Source organism: Trematomus bernacchii, unplaced genomic scaffold, assembly GCF_902827165.1.
Source record: "Trematomus bernacchii unplaced genomic scaffold, fTreBer1.1, whole genome shotgun sequence".
Lineage (NCBI taxonomy): Eukaryota > Metazoa > Chordata > Actinopteri > Perciformes > Nototheniidae > Trematomus > Trematomus bernacchii.
Window position 1 is genome coordinate 3496886 of NW_022987524.1, and position 20570 is coordinate 3517455.

Genomic DNA, 20570 nt, shown 5'->3' on the forward strand with positions numbered 1-20570 from the left:
TCAATATGGGCCTAATAAGGCAGTAGTACCACAAGAATAGTAATTCTCCCATAATAACACTTAACAAATATGATCTATTCCTATGTAACAAGACATGAAACTATAAGTGTTAATTGTGTCTAAATAACCAACCCAGTCTCACGGCATTTCGTGTTCGTCACGAAATTAATTTAATCTATTGATTCGTGTTCACCAACACGATTTTCGCATTTTTTTCGTGTAACACAGAACAATTTTAAAAGCAATGTATTTCTATTGGTAGTATGTTTCGTGCCTGCACCACGTCTTTTTGTCCGGTCGGGTCTTGGAAGACCGGAAGCTGTGTGGTTCATAAAAACATGTTCTTACTCAATATCAAGCCACGATTATTGTTTTCAATTTTAAATCGTATAATGTCTGACTTTTTTTTGCCGTCAATGAGGAAAAGAAATGGGGCGCAGAGCCTCAGAATACTGAAATCTGTATTTTTTAAATCTTTTTTTCCTTCTAATTTGTTATTCTTTTCTAAATAACACACTGTTATTTACTCAACAATAACACACAATTATCCTTGTTTTTATTTATTTGTTTAATTCTTTACAGGAAACCGGGTACAGGAAGTAGGAGAAAATGAACTGAATAGCATGGCAGTAGACTGCTACTAATTTTCCCTATGCAACCTGAAGAGTAAAAGGGTCAAGTCCGTCAGAAAGCAATGACTGTAAGTGTAAGTTTAAGCCTTACACTTACACTGTAAGGTTTAGTAACATGTATTGTGTTTATGTGATGACATTTGGAGATGTTTAAACACAATGAGAAAATGCGTTAGCATTCGCGCTAGCGTTAGCATACATGGTAACGTTCATTTAATTTCATTTAATTTCAAACCTTTATTTATCCAGGTGTATCCCATTGAGATCATTGCTCTCTTTTTCAAGGGAGACCTGAAAAAAACGTTAGCATACATGCTAGCGTTAGCCATACTAGCCTGTATACATGCTTATTTTACAGCTAGCATTAGCTATATTTACCTTGTTTACACTTAGCGGTCCTATGTGTTAATCTGTGTATGTTACACTTGCATGAATGAGATCATTAAGTGCCTTGTAACTTCTTCTTTTATAGTTTCACTCCATTTTAATGTCAGTGGACTGCAAATAAGTCAATAAAGGAGCATGGCTGCTCATTCCCTGGCTCTCAAAAGAGTTTGGCTGGCTGTTTAATCTATGTTAACACTGAGACAGTATAACACATAGAGAGAACAGTACACCTATTGTGTAAAACTACTAAATATTGGTTATGAACAAGACTTCACTTTAAAATAGGGAACATATTCTTAGATATAAATACCTAATTAGAGTCAAACTACTAGCTTATTGGTTATGAACAAGACTTCACTTTAAAATAGGGAACATGTTCTTAGATATAAATACCTAATTTTGAGTTATTTAGACTTAATTAACACTTATAGTTTAATGTCTTGTTACCTAAGAATAGCTCATATTTGTTAAGTGTTATTATGGGAGAATTACTATTCTTGTGGCACTACTGCCTTATTAGGCCCATATTGAGCAGAGCATATTAAGACCAAAACTCATGTACAACAACTTCCTTACTTGCAATCAGTGTTGGGCAAGTTACTTTTAAAAAGTAACTAGTAATAGTTATAGTTACTGCTCTCAAAAAAGTAACTAGTTACTTTATTAGTTACCAAATTATAAAAGTAACTAGTAACAAGTTACTTTACTTTACTTTAAAAATAATAACAATAAAAATACAAGTTTTTGTGTTGTTCTGTGGCACAGTAAGACGTTGAGACGGTGGGGTCTTTGGCGACTAGTTTTATAGCCCCATGTACATTAGTTAGGTGCTTCAGGAGATTGGCATTGCTGTTATTCGATGTGGACAATGCTTTCTGTCCTGCACACAGTTTACATTTGACCGTAATATTTTTTGCGTCCTTTATCCCCACAAATTGAAAATAGTGGTTATATCTCCAAGTTGTAAATGAGCTGCTGCTCTCGCTGATACTTGCATCTGCCATTGTGTGTGTGTGTGCTGGTGGTGGGCGTTGCTGTGTATGTGTGTGTGTTAGGCCCCGGCCCCACAGGAACGCATACGGCAAAACGCATAGGATTAACGCAAACGCAATCGCCAAAAAGCTTCCGCCCACACGCAATATAAACCGGAAAGTGTCTGCCCACACGAGACAGCTCCGTTTAGATCCAACCGCTGGAAAAGCTGCAGTACATATGCCGAGCCTGTACGTGGCGCTGTAACTTCCTCCACAAAAGCAGCGAAGAAGAATGGTTGTCATGGCTGCACTTCTGTTTATTCTTCGCGGTGGGGGCCGAGGGAACCGGGCAGAGTTTTTCGCCGGTCAACGTGTGTTAAAGTTCAAATCTTCCGGACAAAATTATAAAAGTGTCGGTCAAAGGTCTTCTTTGTTATTTATTGAGCTTTAAAACAAATGAATAACGACTCTATATAATGATATATAATAATAAAATACACGGAGCCTCTCTTTTTCCTCTCTTCTGACAGCGTCAGTGTCTGTCTCATGCAGCAGCTGATCCAGTAATGAGTTCTAAAAATAAACATATTTATAACTAGTTTAGGTAGTTTGAGAGGTAATTAAAATAGCTAAGGGTGATGATCTGACTTGAAGTGTGTGTTTTGCTCCCGCTGCATCACAGCGGGAGGAGCTGCGTGTCTCCGTCCTGTCAGAATAGACTTCACTCGCGTTTATGTCCATATCGAGATAAAGATAAATAATCTGAATTCAGTGTGCAGTGAACTTTTGCGGGAGTGAGCAGCAGAGGTGGGGGGAGGCGGGGCTATTGCGTCGTCATTATCAGAAAATGATGACCGTATAGGCTACCACACGGAGCCGTTGGACCCCCCAGAGTGCTCCGTTCCCAGATCTATCCACCTTTGGACCCGTTGTCGTTTGCAGGGTCCGTTTCTATCGTTCCGTTACGGCGTCGTGTGGCAAAAAGGGCTATACGCAAGAGAAATATGCGGATACAACCCGTTTTCGTTCCCGTGGGGCCTGGGCCTTAGCAAGTGTTTGTGTGTCTGTGTATTTTCCCCATAAGGCAAGACCCGCCCAACTCTGTCTCTGATTGGCTTACCCTGAAATGTTACCCCGCGTTAACCAATCATCACTCCTCTCTGGTCACTTTCACTTTTCCATGGTACTGTGAGAGGACATCACTGTATTCGCCTGTAAGTTACATCCGCATACATTCGGTTCAGTTGGATCGCATAATGTAACGCAGTAACGCACCCATTTAAATCACAGTAACTATAACGGCGTCACTGAATGGGAATAGGTAACTAGTAACGTTATTAGTTACCGCAAAAGGTAGTTGCGTTACAGTAACGCGTTAGTTTGTAACGCGTTAGTCCCAACACTGCTTGCAATAAATAAGCACTAATTAGAGGGTTATTGAGGAAAAACTCTCAACTAATGGCTTATTACTTGTAGAATATGGTCATATAGAATAAGGCATTAATAAGTGTTTTATAATGACTAATAAAGAGCCAATATACTGCTAATATGCATGTTAATTAACAACTAGTTGATGGTTAATTTGTGTACCTTAATATAAAGTGTTACCCTCCTGGATTCTACCCCAGGAGATTTTTATAAATACTAACATATAAATACGCATTCTGGTACACTCTGAGAAGAAAGTAAATAAATCTATTACTACCCGACATATTTAATAATAGTTTATGCCATTTTTTTATTTTCACTTTGTTCTGACAGCTGAACTTGCTGCTCCTCACAGAGAGAAGAGCAAAGAGGAGATAGTCTGTGTGAATTACTTTAAATTGTGGATAAGGGTAGATAGCCCCCATTGTTCTTTGACCTGTCAATCATCAAACCGGGGGTCGTATTTCATTACGTCTTTATTTTTATCTGAATATGTACCCATGGATGTATAAAGAGTAGTTCTACCGCAAAGTTATTCTCCCGTTATCTTGATTCTGATTGGCCAGAAGACTAAAAAAAACATCAGCAAAGATGTTTTATTAAGAAGATGATCACTACGTTTTCAAAACCGTTGATGTTCTCCAGCATTTAGAGTCCAACGCCTACTGCATGCGCAGCATTAGAAAATCGGGCTTTCAAAATAAAAGTTTGACTTTTTTCCACATTTATTTTTTCACTCGTATATATGCGACCCACTCGAAATGGGTCCGCGACCCACCAGTTGAGAACCACTGCTATAGAACACACTACAGGAGAGGGAACACCCAGAAAAGCAGAATAGGGCTTCTAACTGATATTGGAATTGCGATATGATTCCCAATATAAGGAATGACCATTTATTAAAACATTCACATTATCAAAATATATGAAATAGCTGTAAAGTGATATTTTTGCAAGGAATGTTGACAAAAATGACTTTTTTATAAAGTCTGTAAATCACCGTTAGTAGGCCTTCTCTGAAGCACCACAATTCAGAATGATGGTTTCACAAATGTAGCCTTAAATGACATTTGGATATTTCACTAGTCCATATTGTGATCTTGATAAAATGTATATTAATTGAGCAGCACTCATAGATCTGTGTTTCTATGTTTCTGTACGGACTCTTCACTGATGAACATGAAGTGTGTTGACATGATGGGATGGAGTCGGCTGGATGGGCAATGTGGCCCTCAGCAGAGTGACAGCTGGGAGGAAATCAATAAGAATTACATAGGGGACTATAAGAGAGCCGAGTGTCATAGAACGTTACTGTCAGAGATAAAAGATGGAGGGATGGAAACACTGCACACCACCATTACCCACAATGCACAACAGTCTGAACACTAATTATCACTAATGAGAATAAAAAACGCCTCGTGAGCAAATCCTCACTCAATGTCGTGATACCTATATTTTCTGCCCAAGTGTATTGTCTTTAGTCAAAAGTAATTTTAAAATGATTTTAACAATATTATTTAACTTTTCAAAACCATTGAATATATTTGAATATTCATAATTGTTCTGTTATTCAAAGTATCATGTGGTGAGACTGACCAGTCTTGACTGCTGTTTGGAAAAGTAATATAAAAACACCTTCTAATACCTCTAATAAAATGAGTGTTATGATTTATTTGGCATAATGTTTCAAATGTTATTGTAGTCCTTTAGAACATTACAAAGCGTTGATTTCATATTTAAATCATACAGAGACATTATTGAACAAAAGTAAAAGTTGACTTTTAACAAACTCTCCTAATAAATGCAAGTACTTTGTTTCTAAACACTCAAGATGACTTTCAGCTTGTACATTTCTTTTACGGAAATGATTTATTTTTACGATAAATCATGGTCGCAAAACAATTTTAATGTTGGAAACATTTTAATAGATGTTTTGTATTTTAAAATGAGCCTGTTGAAAATACGTCATTGACCCATGTACAAGCCCCTTTTGCCTGAAAGAACACACCAGGCTGATCTGTGAGTAAAATATATCAAGGCTAATCTGACATGGAAGAAGGAAACCAGTAGCCTATATGATGATTATTCTGGGAGCAGAGACGAATGATAAGGAGAGGGAAATGGAGTGAGAGGAGTGAGGCAGAGAAGCCTCTCATACTAATCTGACAGAGGAGATCTTTTATACACACTGACAGCCTCTTCTGCTTGGCTGGCTACACCAGTCTCTCCCTCTCTCCCTCTCCTCCTCTCCTCCTCTTCAACTCTCCCTCTCTCGCCCTACTCTCATCCTCAATTACTCTTTCATCTCTCTCACTCCTTTATTCTCTCTCACTCTTTTTCGAATCCATCTCAGGCCCATACACACTGTACAGTTATGAGTGGTGTGACTTGTGAGCAGAGTGATGAGTTAGTATGAAGTTGTGATTTATATGCTCAATTTGTAATTTACAGCCACTGTGGTAAACCACCATTTCACTTCAGTTTCTCCTCTTTCAACAAATCCTTTGAAATGGATTTGAGATGAGCATAATGGGAAATGAGCCCCCCTTGCACTCAAACAACAACAAAAATGTACTTTACCCCGTTTTGCCCAAATACTTTATTGAGTATGATAAGGACAAATAAAAAAATATATATCTTTATAGAATTTGTTACAGACATATTTTGTTGTTACAGTTCAGCATTTTTTTTTCAAATAGTCAATATCCAGATTGTGCATGAACAAATAAGCATGCAATGATTTTATGAAATATCTTTCAGGCAGGGGGGGGTTAATGCCTCTGGAGGGAACACAGAGATGTTAGCCTCTGCAGACCATTCACATGCACTAAAACCTATAGAACACACTACAGGAGAGGCGAGGGTTAACCCAAAAAGCAGAATAGGGCCCCATCAAGTCCTATTCTTCAATCAAGTATGTAGAAAGGGAATGTATTTCTGGAGCCATCAGCTCAGGTAGCACTCATGTGTTTCAGCAGCTCTACTAGGATGTGTTTTAAGTGTGTCTGTCCAGCCGTTACCGTGCTGCACTCGTTGAGCAGCGTTTCTCAGACAGCGTCCTGTTGCAGCTCAGCGCTCTGCATACATTACTCTCTCTCTCCCTCCCTCGTCTGCTCTCTCCATCATTTCTTCAAGTTGTGAATAAATTACTCCTCTCCCTCTCTCTGTCTGCACTTCCATTCACGTGGGTACAATAGGCTGTTCCCTGTACACTGGGAGCTTCTGGAGGGACTAATGTACTCAGGATTAAGTCCTTTCACATACGTTGTGTTCACATTACACACTCCTCACAACTCCATGTTCAGGACTGTTTCATACAACATGAAAAAGCACATATGTCTGATGGACATGAATAATGTCTGACCGTCAACATCGGTTTCTATAGGAGACTGGTGATTAAATCAGGGGATATCACTGTGACGATATCTGATCAGGGTAATTTAATTGAGGTATATTAAAATGTATTTCAGAGGTTATTTGATGATTTAGTGCAGGGGTTTTCAAAGTGTGGGAAGGTGAGCCTCCCCTCAGAGAACATAAGAACAGCCGCGCCCCCCCTCCCAATTATTATTGCTATTATTATTATTGTTGTTGTTGTTGCTATAATGCAGGGGTATTGTTATCCAGTGGAAAGTCCTTACCTACTGGCCTAGTAAATCAAAGTGGTTACTTTTTTTTGGCTGGGCAGTGTAGTTTTACACACCGTCTTATTTGACTTTCTCAGGACTTAAAACTGTTTTTTGGGGGCAGACCCCCACAAAGAAAAAAATATATTTACACACGTAAGGTCATCATCTTAACAGTTTTTTATGCTCATCCGTGAGCAGAGCATCAAGTTGACATGCCTATAACAGCTGAATGCGGCGATTACCATGTTGTTCAGCAAAACGCCTCACAAACTGATTAAGATCAACAGCTTTAGTGCGTTTTGATTCAATGCTGAGTACAGCCAAACTTCACAGTCTCTTCTCTGTCATTGTAGACCGCAAATACCTAATTCCTTCCGTCTGCTTGGGGTCCGAATGCTTCTCGCTTTGCGCCGTCCCATTCAAATGAAATCGCCGCCAATCACATTTCCACGCTCGCGACAGGGGAGGGAGGGGTTACAAGGCTCGCGTCTTGTGCTGCATTAACTTGCACGCGGACATTAGGGATTTTCTCTCATAAATGTCCGATGAGCCACAACTTTTATTTCAAAACAAAGCTGCCAACTGGGGTGGTATTTTGCCAAAAGTGTGCAAGTGACGTTTTCTGCCAGATGCTGTCTCCTCTCTCACTTTAGGTAACTTCACTAAAAATCGATCCATGTCGCCGCTCGCATAAAGTTAGCTGAAGTTAACTAGCTGAAATTCTCGTTATTTTTTTCTCACGCTGCGCCTCCCCTGAAGCTCTCTGGCGCCCCCCGGGGAGGCGCACCTCACACTTTGAAAACCGCTGATCTAGTGCATTTTTACTGGGCATATTTATAAGCATAATGTATTTAATTCTCTAAATATCAAATTGTAATAGCTGGTATTTTTAAAGTTCTGCGCACACCCCTTTTTTACTGGCGTCTACAATTTTATGTTTTGAGTTAAAAAAGGTCATTTGAGAAATCTGGGCCGATGTGTACATGCTGTATGCTCTCCCAGCGGTGTCTCTTATCTTGTGTCACTGTTACACAGCACCCATACAGTAGCTGAGGGTCACATCATCTGAATACCTATCTGTCTGCCTCCTTTGTCCCTATTCTAAAGAACAGACCTTTTAAAAAGAGTGTGTGCTGCATTAAAACACACACAAACACCCTGACAGAAGGTACAGAGTGTATTTGATGAATGCCTGATGGACATGTTTGTCATTCCATTTCATCATTGTTCTCTCCATCAAATAATACTGTCTGATAGAGGGGGTGTGGTTGTGTGTGTGAGAGAGACAAATATAAACGGCAGGCAGTATGCATATTTATGTCTATTATCTACATTGTGTTCAACCCTTTACATGATGCCTCATAGCAGTATGTGGAATATGATAATAAAGCAGCACAGTGCAGGATTCATGTGAGTGATAACTGTGATTTGTGATTGGGCGTCCTCTTTGCTCAGACCAGGTAAAATGTTCACTACACGAAGCGCAGTGGCTTCTGTAAAAGGTTCACTGTATTAGCCTTTACAAAAGCGTTCAGACCTTTGTAATGCTCATGTCTACAATACTGGACATGTTGCCCCACGTACAGGACAGAGACACAGTCACACATATGGACTCAAACACTGACACATATTTATCTGAACCCTTGAAATACCACATGTAGGCTTTTCATCTCCTTTCATTGTTTGCTTGACCTTGGTGATATAAATAAGGCTCTAGTTGAGTTGATTGGTGTAAAATATCAATAATAAGTCAAGTTGAATTTGATTTGTGAAACTGATGTAAAGCGATCAGATGGAGAGAAGCTGTGTTGGAGAAGTTGGGGCAACGGAAATATTCCCACACACACATTTTAAAAACTATTTTTGGCCAGTTTAGTGTTTATTATACAGTTTAAGTGTTAAAAGGTTGAGAAAGAGGGGGTGACATACGTAAGGGACCACAGGGCACATTTTAAGCCGGGTCGGCCGCACCCAGACTGAGCCCAGTACAAGGGCTGCCGGCTCCAACCAATGAGGTATGTGGAGCTAATTTTAGCCAATAAAATAATGGATAACACTGGTAAAATGAGTTAATGTTACTGTGGAACCTTTTGCCAACCTGCAGGTAGAACAGAGTCAATCAGAGGTTGGGTAAAATCATATCTGAGCAGAGGTGGAAGAACTCAGATCTTGGTAAAAGTAAAAGTACCAGAGTGTATGAAAACTCTGTTACAAGTAAAAAGTACTTGAGTAACATTTTGGATTTGTAATTTATGTAAAACTAAGTGAGGTAAATAGCATATTAAAGTATTTCTTTAATATGCTATTTACCTCACTTATACCCCTTTCACACCAAGGCTTTTCCCGTTCTAGCTCCGTGCTAGAGCTTTTCTGGTTCAGAACCGGTTCTTCGGTTCAGCTCCCGCTCTGTTCACACCGCTCAGAGCCCGACTGGTGCTGCCGCTGCTGCGTCATGACGTCACAGTTTACGTCGCTGATTTTCTCCCCAACGGAGCTCACTACAACAACAATGGGGGACTGCGTCGGGTCGATGATCGTGTTGCTTTTAATCATACGAAGCCAGATTAAATTAAATAACGACTTCTCCAACCTTATACTTTTCTCCAGAGTGCCGTGGTTCATTGTTTATTAATGTGTTTCAGCGGCATTTACCGACCGCTGCAGTGCTGGCTGCTCTTCCACGGGAGTTTATTCTCCCGTTAGCTCCGGGTTAGCTCACACGGCTCTAAAGTATTCACTGTCTGACTGTCACACAAGCAGCTGATACATATCCCCAGTTCCCCTTAAGTGAATGTGTGTCAGTCTGAATTGACGCTGTTTGGCATCACAACGCTGTTATGAACGTTTCTCTGGTATAACATGGGTGATGTTAGCATAGCAACCGAAGCTAAACTGACTACCTGCTAAGCCGTTTTCTACAGGCACATTTTACCGGCGTATTTTTCATTATGATTCTACTTGTGATAGTCGGACATGACAACCTGTGCAGCCCATGTATTGATTCCATCCGATAGCTGCTATAATAACAAACAAAACGTCTGCCTGCTCTCCACAATGATCAATAACAGCGAACGGATGGTCAAAGTAAGGTACAAATAAACAGAATCACACGAAGCCTGGTTAGTGTTGCCTGACTTTATAAAGCGTGTTTTTTTTTTTACAAGTGTGTGGTTGCGTTCTAGTCACTTTGCTCAGCACTACTGCTTGTTACAACTTTTATTTGCCGTACTCGCCTTAACTGTTAGCTCAGGTTAATCTCGCCCCCCTCCGACATAAGCGTGACGTATGCGGTTCTTGCTTCTAGACAGACAACTTTTTGGTGCTCGAAACGAACCGGATTCCGGAGCTTAGAGGCTGCTCCGCTGCGGTGTGAACAGGGAAAACCGGTGCTTTTCAAGCTCCAGCTCAGAACCGGCCCTGGAACCGCGTTGGTGTGAAAGGGGTATTAGTTTTACTTAAATTGCTGCATCACATATTTTTTTTTGCCATGGTTGTGTACTTATCGGTCTTTATTCCTGATTCTATTACTAATGTCTGTTTTTCTTTTTTATTATTGCTGGTAAAGGTGCAGTTAGTTTGAATGACTTTGTATACTGCAGGGTAGCTTGTGGATTTACTCCAGGTGGAACTAAAGTCTGATTTAACACTTGATTATATTTCACATCATTCATCCACATCTGTAAAGTAATAAAGGTAAATACATGTAGGGGAGTAAAAGTGGACCATTTACCTCTGAATTGTAGTTGAGTAGAAGTACAAGTAGCAAAACATTGAAAAGTGTTCAGATGTAACTTAATGTCACAATAGAGTGGTGCAGTGACGAGTCCTAAAACCAGGAAGTGAGTTAGCATTTTACCAATGGGATTTCTCCATAGGATTTTGGAAAATAGCTGGAAAATTGAAGAGACGGATCACGTTTTGTTCTAGGACATTAAATCCATCAGCAGTGACCCCACTGGTGATTTTTGAAGAGTTTACGTGTCTGAAAAACGATGGTTGTTACCAAGTGGCTGAATAGGACTACAGAAGTTGTGGAGGACGTTGTACGTCATTACGCCGAACACGTAAACACTCCTCTAAGTTTGTTTGCCCTGTTCTGCTTGAAAGCAAGTACCTGCCTCCTGCTAACTGTTCAAACAAACGCTTCAACTTGTACAATTTAGAATCTGTATGTTTGAATATGGATCTTAAGTTGGCGTGACGTTGAAGCAGCGACCCTGCTGTAGTTCGATTAGCATAATGTTAGCATTTTGCTTCTGGCGATTAGATTTATGATTAGAAAATTATAAAAGTAGGTTATACATGTGGGTATTATCCAGCTGAACAAAACATGCATTTATCAAACAGCTTCGTTTTCCACAGACCTTATTTTGAGCTATTTTCCAAAATCCTATGGAGAAATCCCATTGCTTTTTTGTCATGGGAACCAGCAGCTTACTTCCGGGTAAATACGTCATCCCTGCACCACTCTATAACCAATTGGATACCAAGCTCTAAAAACGTGACGATAATGTTTTATTCAAAGTAGCACAGGTAGCAGGGATCAGGGCAAGTGCTTATGTAAGCTATAGAGAAGGTGGAGCAGCTGATTAATATGAGAGGTGGTGTCACCAGGATACAGCCAACATGATCACTGTGTGTGAGAGTTAACTGACTTATACAGTCATCTGTGTTGCCCTGACATTGCTGTGTGCGTGTGATGTGTGTGTGTGTAAGTGTGTGTGTGTGTGTGTGTGTGTGTGTGTGTGTGTGTGTGTGTGTGTGTGTGTGTGTGTGTGTGCGTTTACCCAGGGCAGACGGTGTGTGTCGGGCATGTGTGTGTCCCTCCTCCAGTGCTGGGAGGGCTGGTTGGATTGCGTCCCCTTGCTGAGAGGGTGGGGGGGCTGAGGCACACGAAACTGTGGGAAAAATCACAAAGACAGACAAAGGTTGATATGGACGCAGAGACCAGGGTCACAGGAAGAGGTCATGGTGAGGAGCAAGGACAAAGAGAGAGGGGGGGAGACACACACACACACACACACACACACACACACACACACACACACACACACACTTTATAAATTGAGCTTTTGACACACAATACTAGGGAAACACTTTGAAAATATGATTATTTGGTATAGATTAAACAATCCAACATTATATTTAGGTAAATAAAACGATGAGTGGATTAACAGATAATTAATTTGTAGCAATTTTGCCATAACGTTTTGGTTAAATAATATTTCAGTTCCAGCTTCTTAAATGTGAAGATGTGCTGCTTTTGCTTTAAAATATTTAATACATTTTTAGTTTTTTCAGAAATGACTTCGGTACCATTCTCGATGCAGTTCTATTACTTGAAATTGAGTATTTTAACAGTGTGGTATTAGTACTTTTACTCAGGCAAAGAATCAGGATACTTTTTCCAGCAATGCTTTAAATGTTCCACCAACTAACTGCTTCAACTAAACTGAGTTGAAATAAAAAGAGATTTAGAGAGTCGTTCAGAGGAGAGAGATAAGAGACAGAGGCTGTAAATAAATTGCTGGTTCATTCCCTCCACAGCTAATCCCTGATAACAGCAGGTTACAACCAGCTGCAGTGAGGAAAGACAAACACATAAAATATCATCAGCACTACACAACACCACACAAACAGGCGGGTTAGTTTGAGCAGTTCATGTTTTATAGAAGTGTGTTTTCTATAGGAAACAACAAAATACATGTTTCCTATGGGTGGTGATCAGTATGTTCAGTTTTAACACCAGGAGCCTACTAATGTGTTAATATGTGTACAGTCACACCTGGAAGCCTCTCTCTACAACCATACACTGAGGAGCTGGCAGGCACCATATTGATTCAAGGAAATTGTCAATATTAGGGAAAAATGCTTATTAGCAAACTGCAGAATCTGTATTTACCGCCGTTCAATTGACAGTTTCACCCCAAAAAGGGGTGTGGCCTTTCCATAGAAGGAAAGTACCCGGATGTGTTGCTCTCATCTATCCAGCGTTGGAGGCGGGGTCTTGTTCATTCCTATGAGAGTTGCTCAGTGGCGCATGAAGACAAAACGCCACAAAAGTACCCGTATCTGTCAAAATTACTCGTCATACTTGCTTCTCGAGAGCAAAAGTACCGGTATATGAGCTCATAGAGCATGCACACATCAGTTATCCCTTAAGCCCCTCCTCTTGTCTCTCCTCCTTTTAGTGCATTTTACTACTTTTAGACACTAATGCATTAAATAAAGGAAACAAAAGTGTTCCTGCTGGGTATTTAGCTAAGATTTGCAGATGTTTCTTTCAAATGTTTTAATTTTTTTAATTGGTCCTTTAATCTTTATTATTTATTTATTTTTATAATGTTTTATTTATTCCTTTATCTTATAGGTTTTTATTTATATTATTTATTGTTGCAGTGTTATTAGCAACATCTTCTTTTAAATTGGTCTTGAATCTTAATTGTTCTTACTTATTTATTTGTATTATTATTATTGTTGCATCATGTTGCTGCAGAGAGGGTTAAACTGGTCTGAAATTGGTGACATTCATCACAACAACCCCTGACTTTATGAAAGAAATGGTACTTCAATAATAAAGCCATAAATTCTTATTCCACACACCACTCCTCATCTTCTTATGGTACCATGAATAAAACATCAAATCATAGACTCCTATACAATATTTCCTACATGGTACCCTATGAATAATGTATCTCTGATGGTGTTTCTTATTAATATGGGCCGTGCTGGCTGGTGAGGTAACTGTGCACTAACAAACACACACGTTCCTCTCCAGAGGCTTCACTAGGATTTAAAAGCAGTGACGCCAACAGCCATATAAAACAGTGTTTGCTGCATAGTGCTGTTCCACGACTGTTGCTTAGTGATCTAAAAACAGCTGATCTTTAATACGTTGGTCATGGCACGGAGGTGACATAACACGACAGCTGTACATACACCATCAACTACCCTTAAAGCTCAATCTCACTTTGTGCACTGGACTCAGGGTTCTCCGGTGGAAATGTCCACCCGTGTATCCATCCTCTTCACTTCTTATCCTGTTACTGTGTCAGGGGCTCGGGGGTTGAATCAGCACTATTTTAGGACATTCTGGACAGTTATAAATTCATTAACCTAATACAAATATACCAAGACACTGACCAAAACTCACCTTTTCAGACTGGCTTTTAATGTGTGCTAAATGTTGTTTTATAAGCTCAAGTTTAATCTGGCGTTTTATCTTATTTATTAATCATTGTTTCTTTTTTATCTCTGTTAAGTGTCTTTGAGCACCTGATAAAGCGCTTGATAAATAAAATGTATTATTATTATTATTACACAATCTTTACTCATAATAAAAGTTGCGCTGAAAATAATGATACTTTGATCATAGATTAATATTCAATCATACAGTTAACATTTGAAGATAATTGAAACACAAACCAATGTATCATTCATATGCCGTGCTCAGCAAAAGTCAACCTAATTTTTTAAGTTTGAAGAATATTGTGTTAAGCTTGGCCCCTTCTGTACTCTACTGTATATGTTTAAAAACAAAGGCAAATCCGGTCTATTAGTTAAGTTTTAAAAATCCCAATTTACGGTTTGGGTTATACAGATTTAGGACCTAAACATTGATGGAATAGTGAATTTATTTCTTTTAACTAAGCTGCAGTTTACATTAAGTCAGAATTAAAGCTGCAGAGGCTCTGGGTCATTTTTGATGTGACCAGGAATCAGATGATATTTATATCTCCTTTTTGAATCATCTGTAGCAGTGAGGACAGCGGAGACAGCCCCTGGATGTATTCAGATATTCAGTCTGCTAACAGACTCTCTGTGAGGGCAGTGAAGGCAACATCTTGTTGGGATAGATGAAGTAACACTTTTTCAACATCTGGCCGCAGTGCGTCCTGGGTTTTAATCATTCTTGAACGCTTCTTGGATGCATTTCCACTGAGCTGTGTGTAAATGAGGTCAGAGAGTCATTACAGTGAGGAAGAGTTATCGCCATGATTTCTGACTCATCGCTGCTCAGTGTGCATGTGGATTAGTGTTCAGAGAAAGGATAAATACTAATAAAAAAAACACCAAATATTTATGAATGATAAAGTTCCTCATCAAATAGACCACCATTGTTTAAACTATACTGCTATACTGTAATTATTAGTTTTTTCAGGGTTTGTATTGTCTATGAAGTGTTTTGCTCAAAATACCAAACAGATCACCCATTCTAGCCATGCCTCAAATCCCTCTATTTCACTTCCTGTTTCAAAAGTGCTGATTTTGGGTAAAAAGCTTTATAAAAAAAAAAAAAGAGGGGCGGAGCTTATGCCTGCTCATGCGGGAGATTCTACCGGCAGATACTGCCGTGATGAAACGCCATATCATGGATTATCAAGGATTGTTTCTGAAACAGTATGGAGCTCAAAGGCTTTCTCTCTTGCCGGTTATACCACAAGGTGAGTTCCTTTTTATTTCCTGCTTCTTCACACACATGCTCTGTGCAGTACAGGTTAGCTCTGAGTGTTAGCGATGCTAATGTAAACACTGACCATATTACGTCCAAAACAGTCAGGCATTGTTTCCGATAGCAACGTTTCTGATAGTGCTGTGGGTCTGTATTGGCGATATGACGTCAAATCGGAAGCAAATCTGGATCAGCTCCGTTGTAGCCCCGTTTTTAGAGATTTGGGTACGGAGGAACAGAGAGAGGGTTTTATTTTCTGACGCTGCGTGAGTTCCCTGACACACCGGAGACACATCTTTATGTATAAAAGACATCAAAAAGTGCATTTTGCATGATAGGTCCCCTTTAAAGCCAGAATTACTCAGCATTTTGTCACATGCACTTCCCTCATTGTTTTTTTAAACATGTTTTTTGTTAAAGCTTGAAGAACTGTGGTTAACGACATAAAATATGTCAGTAAATACCCAACTGGTGAATGTCCACAGCTTCTTTGTATCAAAAAATGAGACTACTAAGCGTCATCATGCCCAACATTAGCCTTTAGCTTAGCGCTGGTGATGCGCAGCCATGTGACCGGGATGTAGTTTGTTTATAGAATTAGCTCGGCAAAAATCATGTGAGTGTGAAAAATAAATAATAATACATACATTTTTATAGCGCTTTCCTAATGCTCAAAGACGCTTAATTTGACATGCTTGCACAATTGTTATCATTGCAATGTATTTGTTTGCAGCAAATTGGTTCACATTTACACCTTAGTGATTCCACTTGTGTGGAGTGTTTTGACAACATACAGAACAACCAATTGTGTTGAGGAATGTTACAACACTTTCACAAGTAATTAGTTCCCTCAATTAAATTAGAACCTGGGAAATGTCAGAGGAAAGGCTTCCGAGGGCCCTCACTCAGGCTCTGTCTCACACACGCAGACACACACACATAAACACTAACCTGATTGGTTGATGCAAAGTCATGGCCGGCTTCTGGCATACCCAGGAACATGGTGTCCCCATCCAGCTGAGGAGAACAAAAAGACAGGGCAACAATGTCAACAAACTAAAATCAAACATAGCAAACAGAGTCAGAGAGACAAGAAGTTCATGGAGGTGGAGGGAACAGATCGGAGCACCAATGAGGAGAACGCCTCCGTATCTCCTTCACACATGGACATCCTGCTAGAGGCCTGAGGGAGGTAAAGGTCCGGGCTCTGTTTACCACCAACTGAGGTTTGGGTAGAATTGTCCAAAAAAAAAGGGGGCTTTATGAACGTGGACAACAGGGAAACTATTTTCTATTACCAAGGTTAGAATTGAAATAAAAAAGTAAAGTGGAACTTATGGTTGCTTGCACACACCCTCCTGTCCACATGTATTTATTCACATTAATCCAAATACGTATGATTATGAACATATTTGAAAAAAAAAAAAAAATTGTGCAACATCTGCATAACTTGTTAGGCCTACACATCTATCACTGTGTTTATCACCATTCATACATGTCTTAAAACGTTTAAGAAACCCCAGACAACCCAGATACACTGTGAAGTGTTGACTTTATTTGATCGTTAACAGTAATAAAGTAACGTTCATATGTCGCCTTCTGATTATTATAGTGTTGAACGTTCAGAACAAAGTACTTTGGCAAGTTAGGGTATACGTTTTGAAATGCTTAATCAGCACTATAACTTACATACTATGCATTTCTCGGTCACGATCGGTTGTTTCCGTGAACGGCCGAATGGTGTGTCACGGTAAATGTTGAGGCCGCAAGGTATTGTGGGAGAAGCTTAGATAGGGTGATTGCCATGGTAACTGTACCACAGTTGTTAAGTAGCTGGGTAGTGATGTGAAATTGAAAGCAGACTCCACCCTTTCAGGATTTTAACACCACTGGCGACTTTAAGGATATTGAGACAGTATTACCCTGTGAACATGGGATGACAGGTTACAAACATAACACATCATAACTCCTAAAAGTGGCAAACCACATATAATATAGTGTTAACTTGAACTATTGATTAAATGATACAGCAATACTATACAGTATATATACTAGGGATGTTAAGATTCACCGATTCGCATCGGTGCACCGGCATAAACGTTCAAAATGCGAGTGCACCGGTTGAAAGAGTGCACATCGGCTACAGTTTGGTTGAACTCGCGATGCATCGGTAAAAAAACGATTCATTCATATAATATCCTCTCATCCTGTCAGCACTCAGCAGAGACGATCTTTGATCTTTGCTTCGCCACTACGGAGGCCGAGAGTCTCAGTTATCAACAAACATGGAAGTCGAGGAGAAAGAGAAACACAGCGCACCGAAAAATACCTACAAATCAAACGTTTGGCAACACTTCGGATTTTACAAGAAAGACGGACAACTTGAAAATTCGCTCGCAAATTATAAACGATGCCGTGCCGCTTTAAAGTACACAAGTAGGCTAGTATGACGTGGGGTCTGCGTCTGAAAAGAAACATATGAAGACATATGAGTTAAATCACTCAGTGAGGTGTTCTGTCAGTGAGAGTGGTGTTTAGTTTACAGCAGACTGTGACTGCCAATAATAGTTTAAATGTCAATGACAATTGTAAGCAGTTATGAAATACCTGTTTGTGAAAGGTTATTTGTATTCTTTATTGCTCCTATAGAAACCACTGCTTTCTGCTCACTGGTGAGTTAGCCTATGAATGAGTGTTAAGCACATCAGTCAGCAGCTGTATGGGCATTGCACTATGGTAGTTGTTATTTGTACATTGTTAATCCTGGGCAATGCATCCTTAAACTGTTTAACTGTGAGGTGTTATAACATTGAACTGTACTCTGGAGACAGAGAACACTACTACACTTATGAAAAGGCCAGTTTGTGAAAGGTCCAAGTGTTTGGTTTTTTTAAGGTAAAAAAGAAACAGCATAATGCGCAGTACTAGTAGAGAGAAGCAAATATGTAAAGCACTTTTTTGTTAATTTATGATTTGCTAAGGAATAAAACAAATTCCTCTGTCGTACCATATTGAATTGTATCATTATTTTGCATTGTGTTGAATCTAGGGATGTGCATCTCCATCACTGAGGCCGATGCGATGCGCATCTCCATACGTTGCCAACGATACGATACATTAACGATACATTTGAAACACCAGGCGATGCGATACGATACAATATGATTCACCCCTGTTGCGATACAGTTCGATACGATTTGATTCAACATTAGGCGATTCGGGGCGATACGATGTGATTCAACCAGTGTTAAATTTGGCAGCTGTTTTTTATTTAGTCTTAGTCTTAGTCTTTAGACGAAAATGCTTATTAGTTTTAGTCACATTTTAGTCATTTCTATCCTTCATAGTTTTAGTCTAGTTTTAGTCGACGAAAACTCAAAACGTTTTAGTCTACTTTTAGAGATGCACTTTTACTTTTTGTTATTTTTTAAAGGGAAAAACTAACAAATTGTTACCCGAATTAACATTGCTTTATTTACATGTGAAATAAATGAAATATATATAATTATGTTAAAATATTGTATTGTACTTGAGTAAAATGTTGAGGTACTTGTACTTTACTGGAGTATTTAAATGTTTTGCTACTGTGTACTTCTACTCCACTACAGTTCGTAGGTAAATGGTGTACTTCTACTCCACTACATGTATGTAATACCTTTAGTTACTTTACAGATCTGGATGAATGATGTGAAATATAATCAAGTGTTAAATCAGACTTTAGTTCCACCTGGAGTAAATTCACAAGCTACCCTGCAGTATACAAAGTCATTCAAACTAGCTGCACCTTTATCAGCTTTGAGAACACTTTAATGATCAATCATTATAAAACATATCATATATATATATATAATATATATACATATTATTCTGAAATGGATCAATCTGCACAATGACTACTTTTACTGTCGCTACTTTAACTATATTTTGATGATCATACTTTTACTTGAGGAACTCTTCCTACACTATGGTATTTTTTTACTTAACTACAAGATCTGAGTAGCCTACTTCTCCCACCTCTGCACACCTGATGTGATAACGTTACTCGTAATTGGGGCAACAGAGCTACGAGTTAAGGAAGTCGAAAATTGTGCATTTCTCCGACTGAATATGACGCCTTTTGGCCGGCTGTTTGGACAGACTACTCTACTCGTGTCAACGCGCTGACGCGAAAACACTAATGGCAAACAAGCTTTTTCCACATCGAGCCTTATGTAGAGTGTCTCTATACTCTCTGAACGCTCCGTCCCCGGCAGATCTCTGTGAGCCGCTGCAGCGTGTCTGTTAGGCCCCGCCCCCCGCACACAGAGAGAGAGAGGGAGATCGCTCTTCTGGAGTGAAGAGAGCGGAAATAATGATATTGTAAGTTAGAAACGTAAGATGCATTTTGACAGACAAGACGGACAATTGGGGGGAAATACCCTGCATTTTGAATGTCCGATAGTCCACCATTAACACCTTAGTCCCGTCTCGTCTCGTCAACGAAAACTAAATATACATTTCGTCAAAGTTTTCGTTATCAAGAATCTATTTTTAGCTCGTCATCGTCTCGTCTTAGTCATGTAAAAAAAGGTCGTTGACGAACATTTTTCGTCATAGTTTTCGTTGACGAAATTAACACTGGATTCAACACAATGCAAAATAATGATACAATTCAATATGGTACGACAGAGGATTTTGTTTTATTCCTTATATGCAGCAAATCATAAATTAATAAAAAAGTGCTTTACATATTTGGTTCTCTCTACTAGTACTGCGCATTATGCTGTTTATTTTTTACCTTAAAAAAAACAAACACTTGGACCTTTCACAAACACGCCTTTCCACAAGTGTAGTAGTGTTCTCTGTCTCCAGAGTACAGTTCAATGTTATAACACCTCACAGAACAATGTGCAAATAACAACTACCACCAGCTCACCAGTGAGCAGAAAGCAGTGGTTTCTATATGAACAATAAAGAATACAAATAACCTTTCACAAACAGGTATTTCATAACTGCTTACAATTGTAAGGAAGACATTTAAACTATTATTGGCAGTCACAGTCTGTTGTAAACTAAACACCACTCTCAC

General features: G+C 39.3%; 1 protein-coding gene across 1 annotated transcript in view; it reads right to left on the reverse strand.

Moving 5' to 3' along the window:
* The window catches only part of tox (thymocyte selection-associated high mobility group box), a 77802-nt gene that overhangs the window by 28153 nt on the left and 29079 nt on the right, over positions 1–20570 (reverse strand). The window contains exons 3-4 of the mRNA XM_034118909.1: positions 16454–16558; positions 11838–11948 (exon numbers count right to left, since the gene is read on the reverse strand). Coding sequence (XP_033974800.1) covers positions 11838–11948; positions 16454–16558 — 216 coding nt within the window. The remainder of the gene's footprint in view (positions 1–11837; positions 11949–16453; positions 16559–20570) is intronic.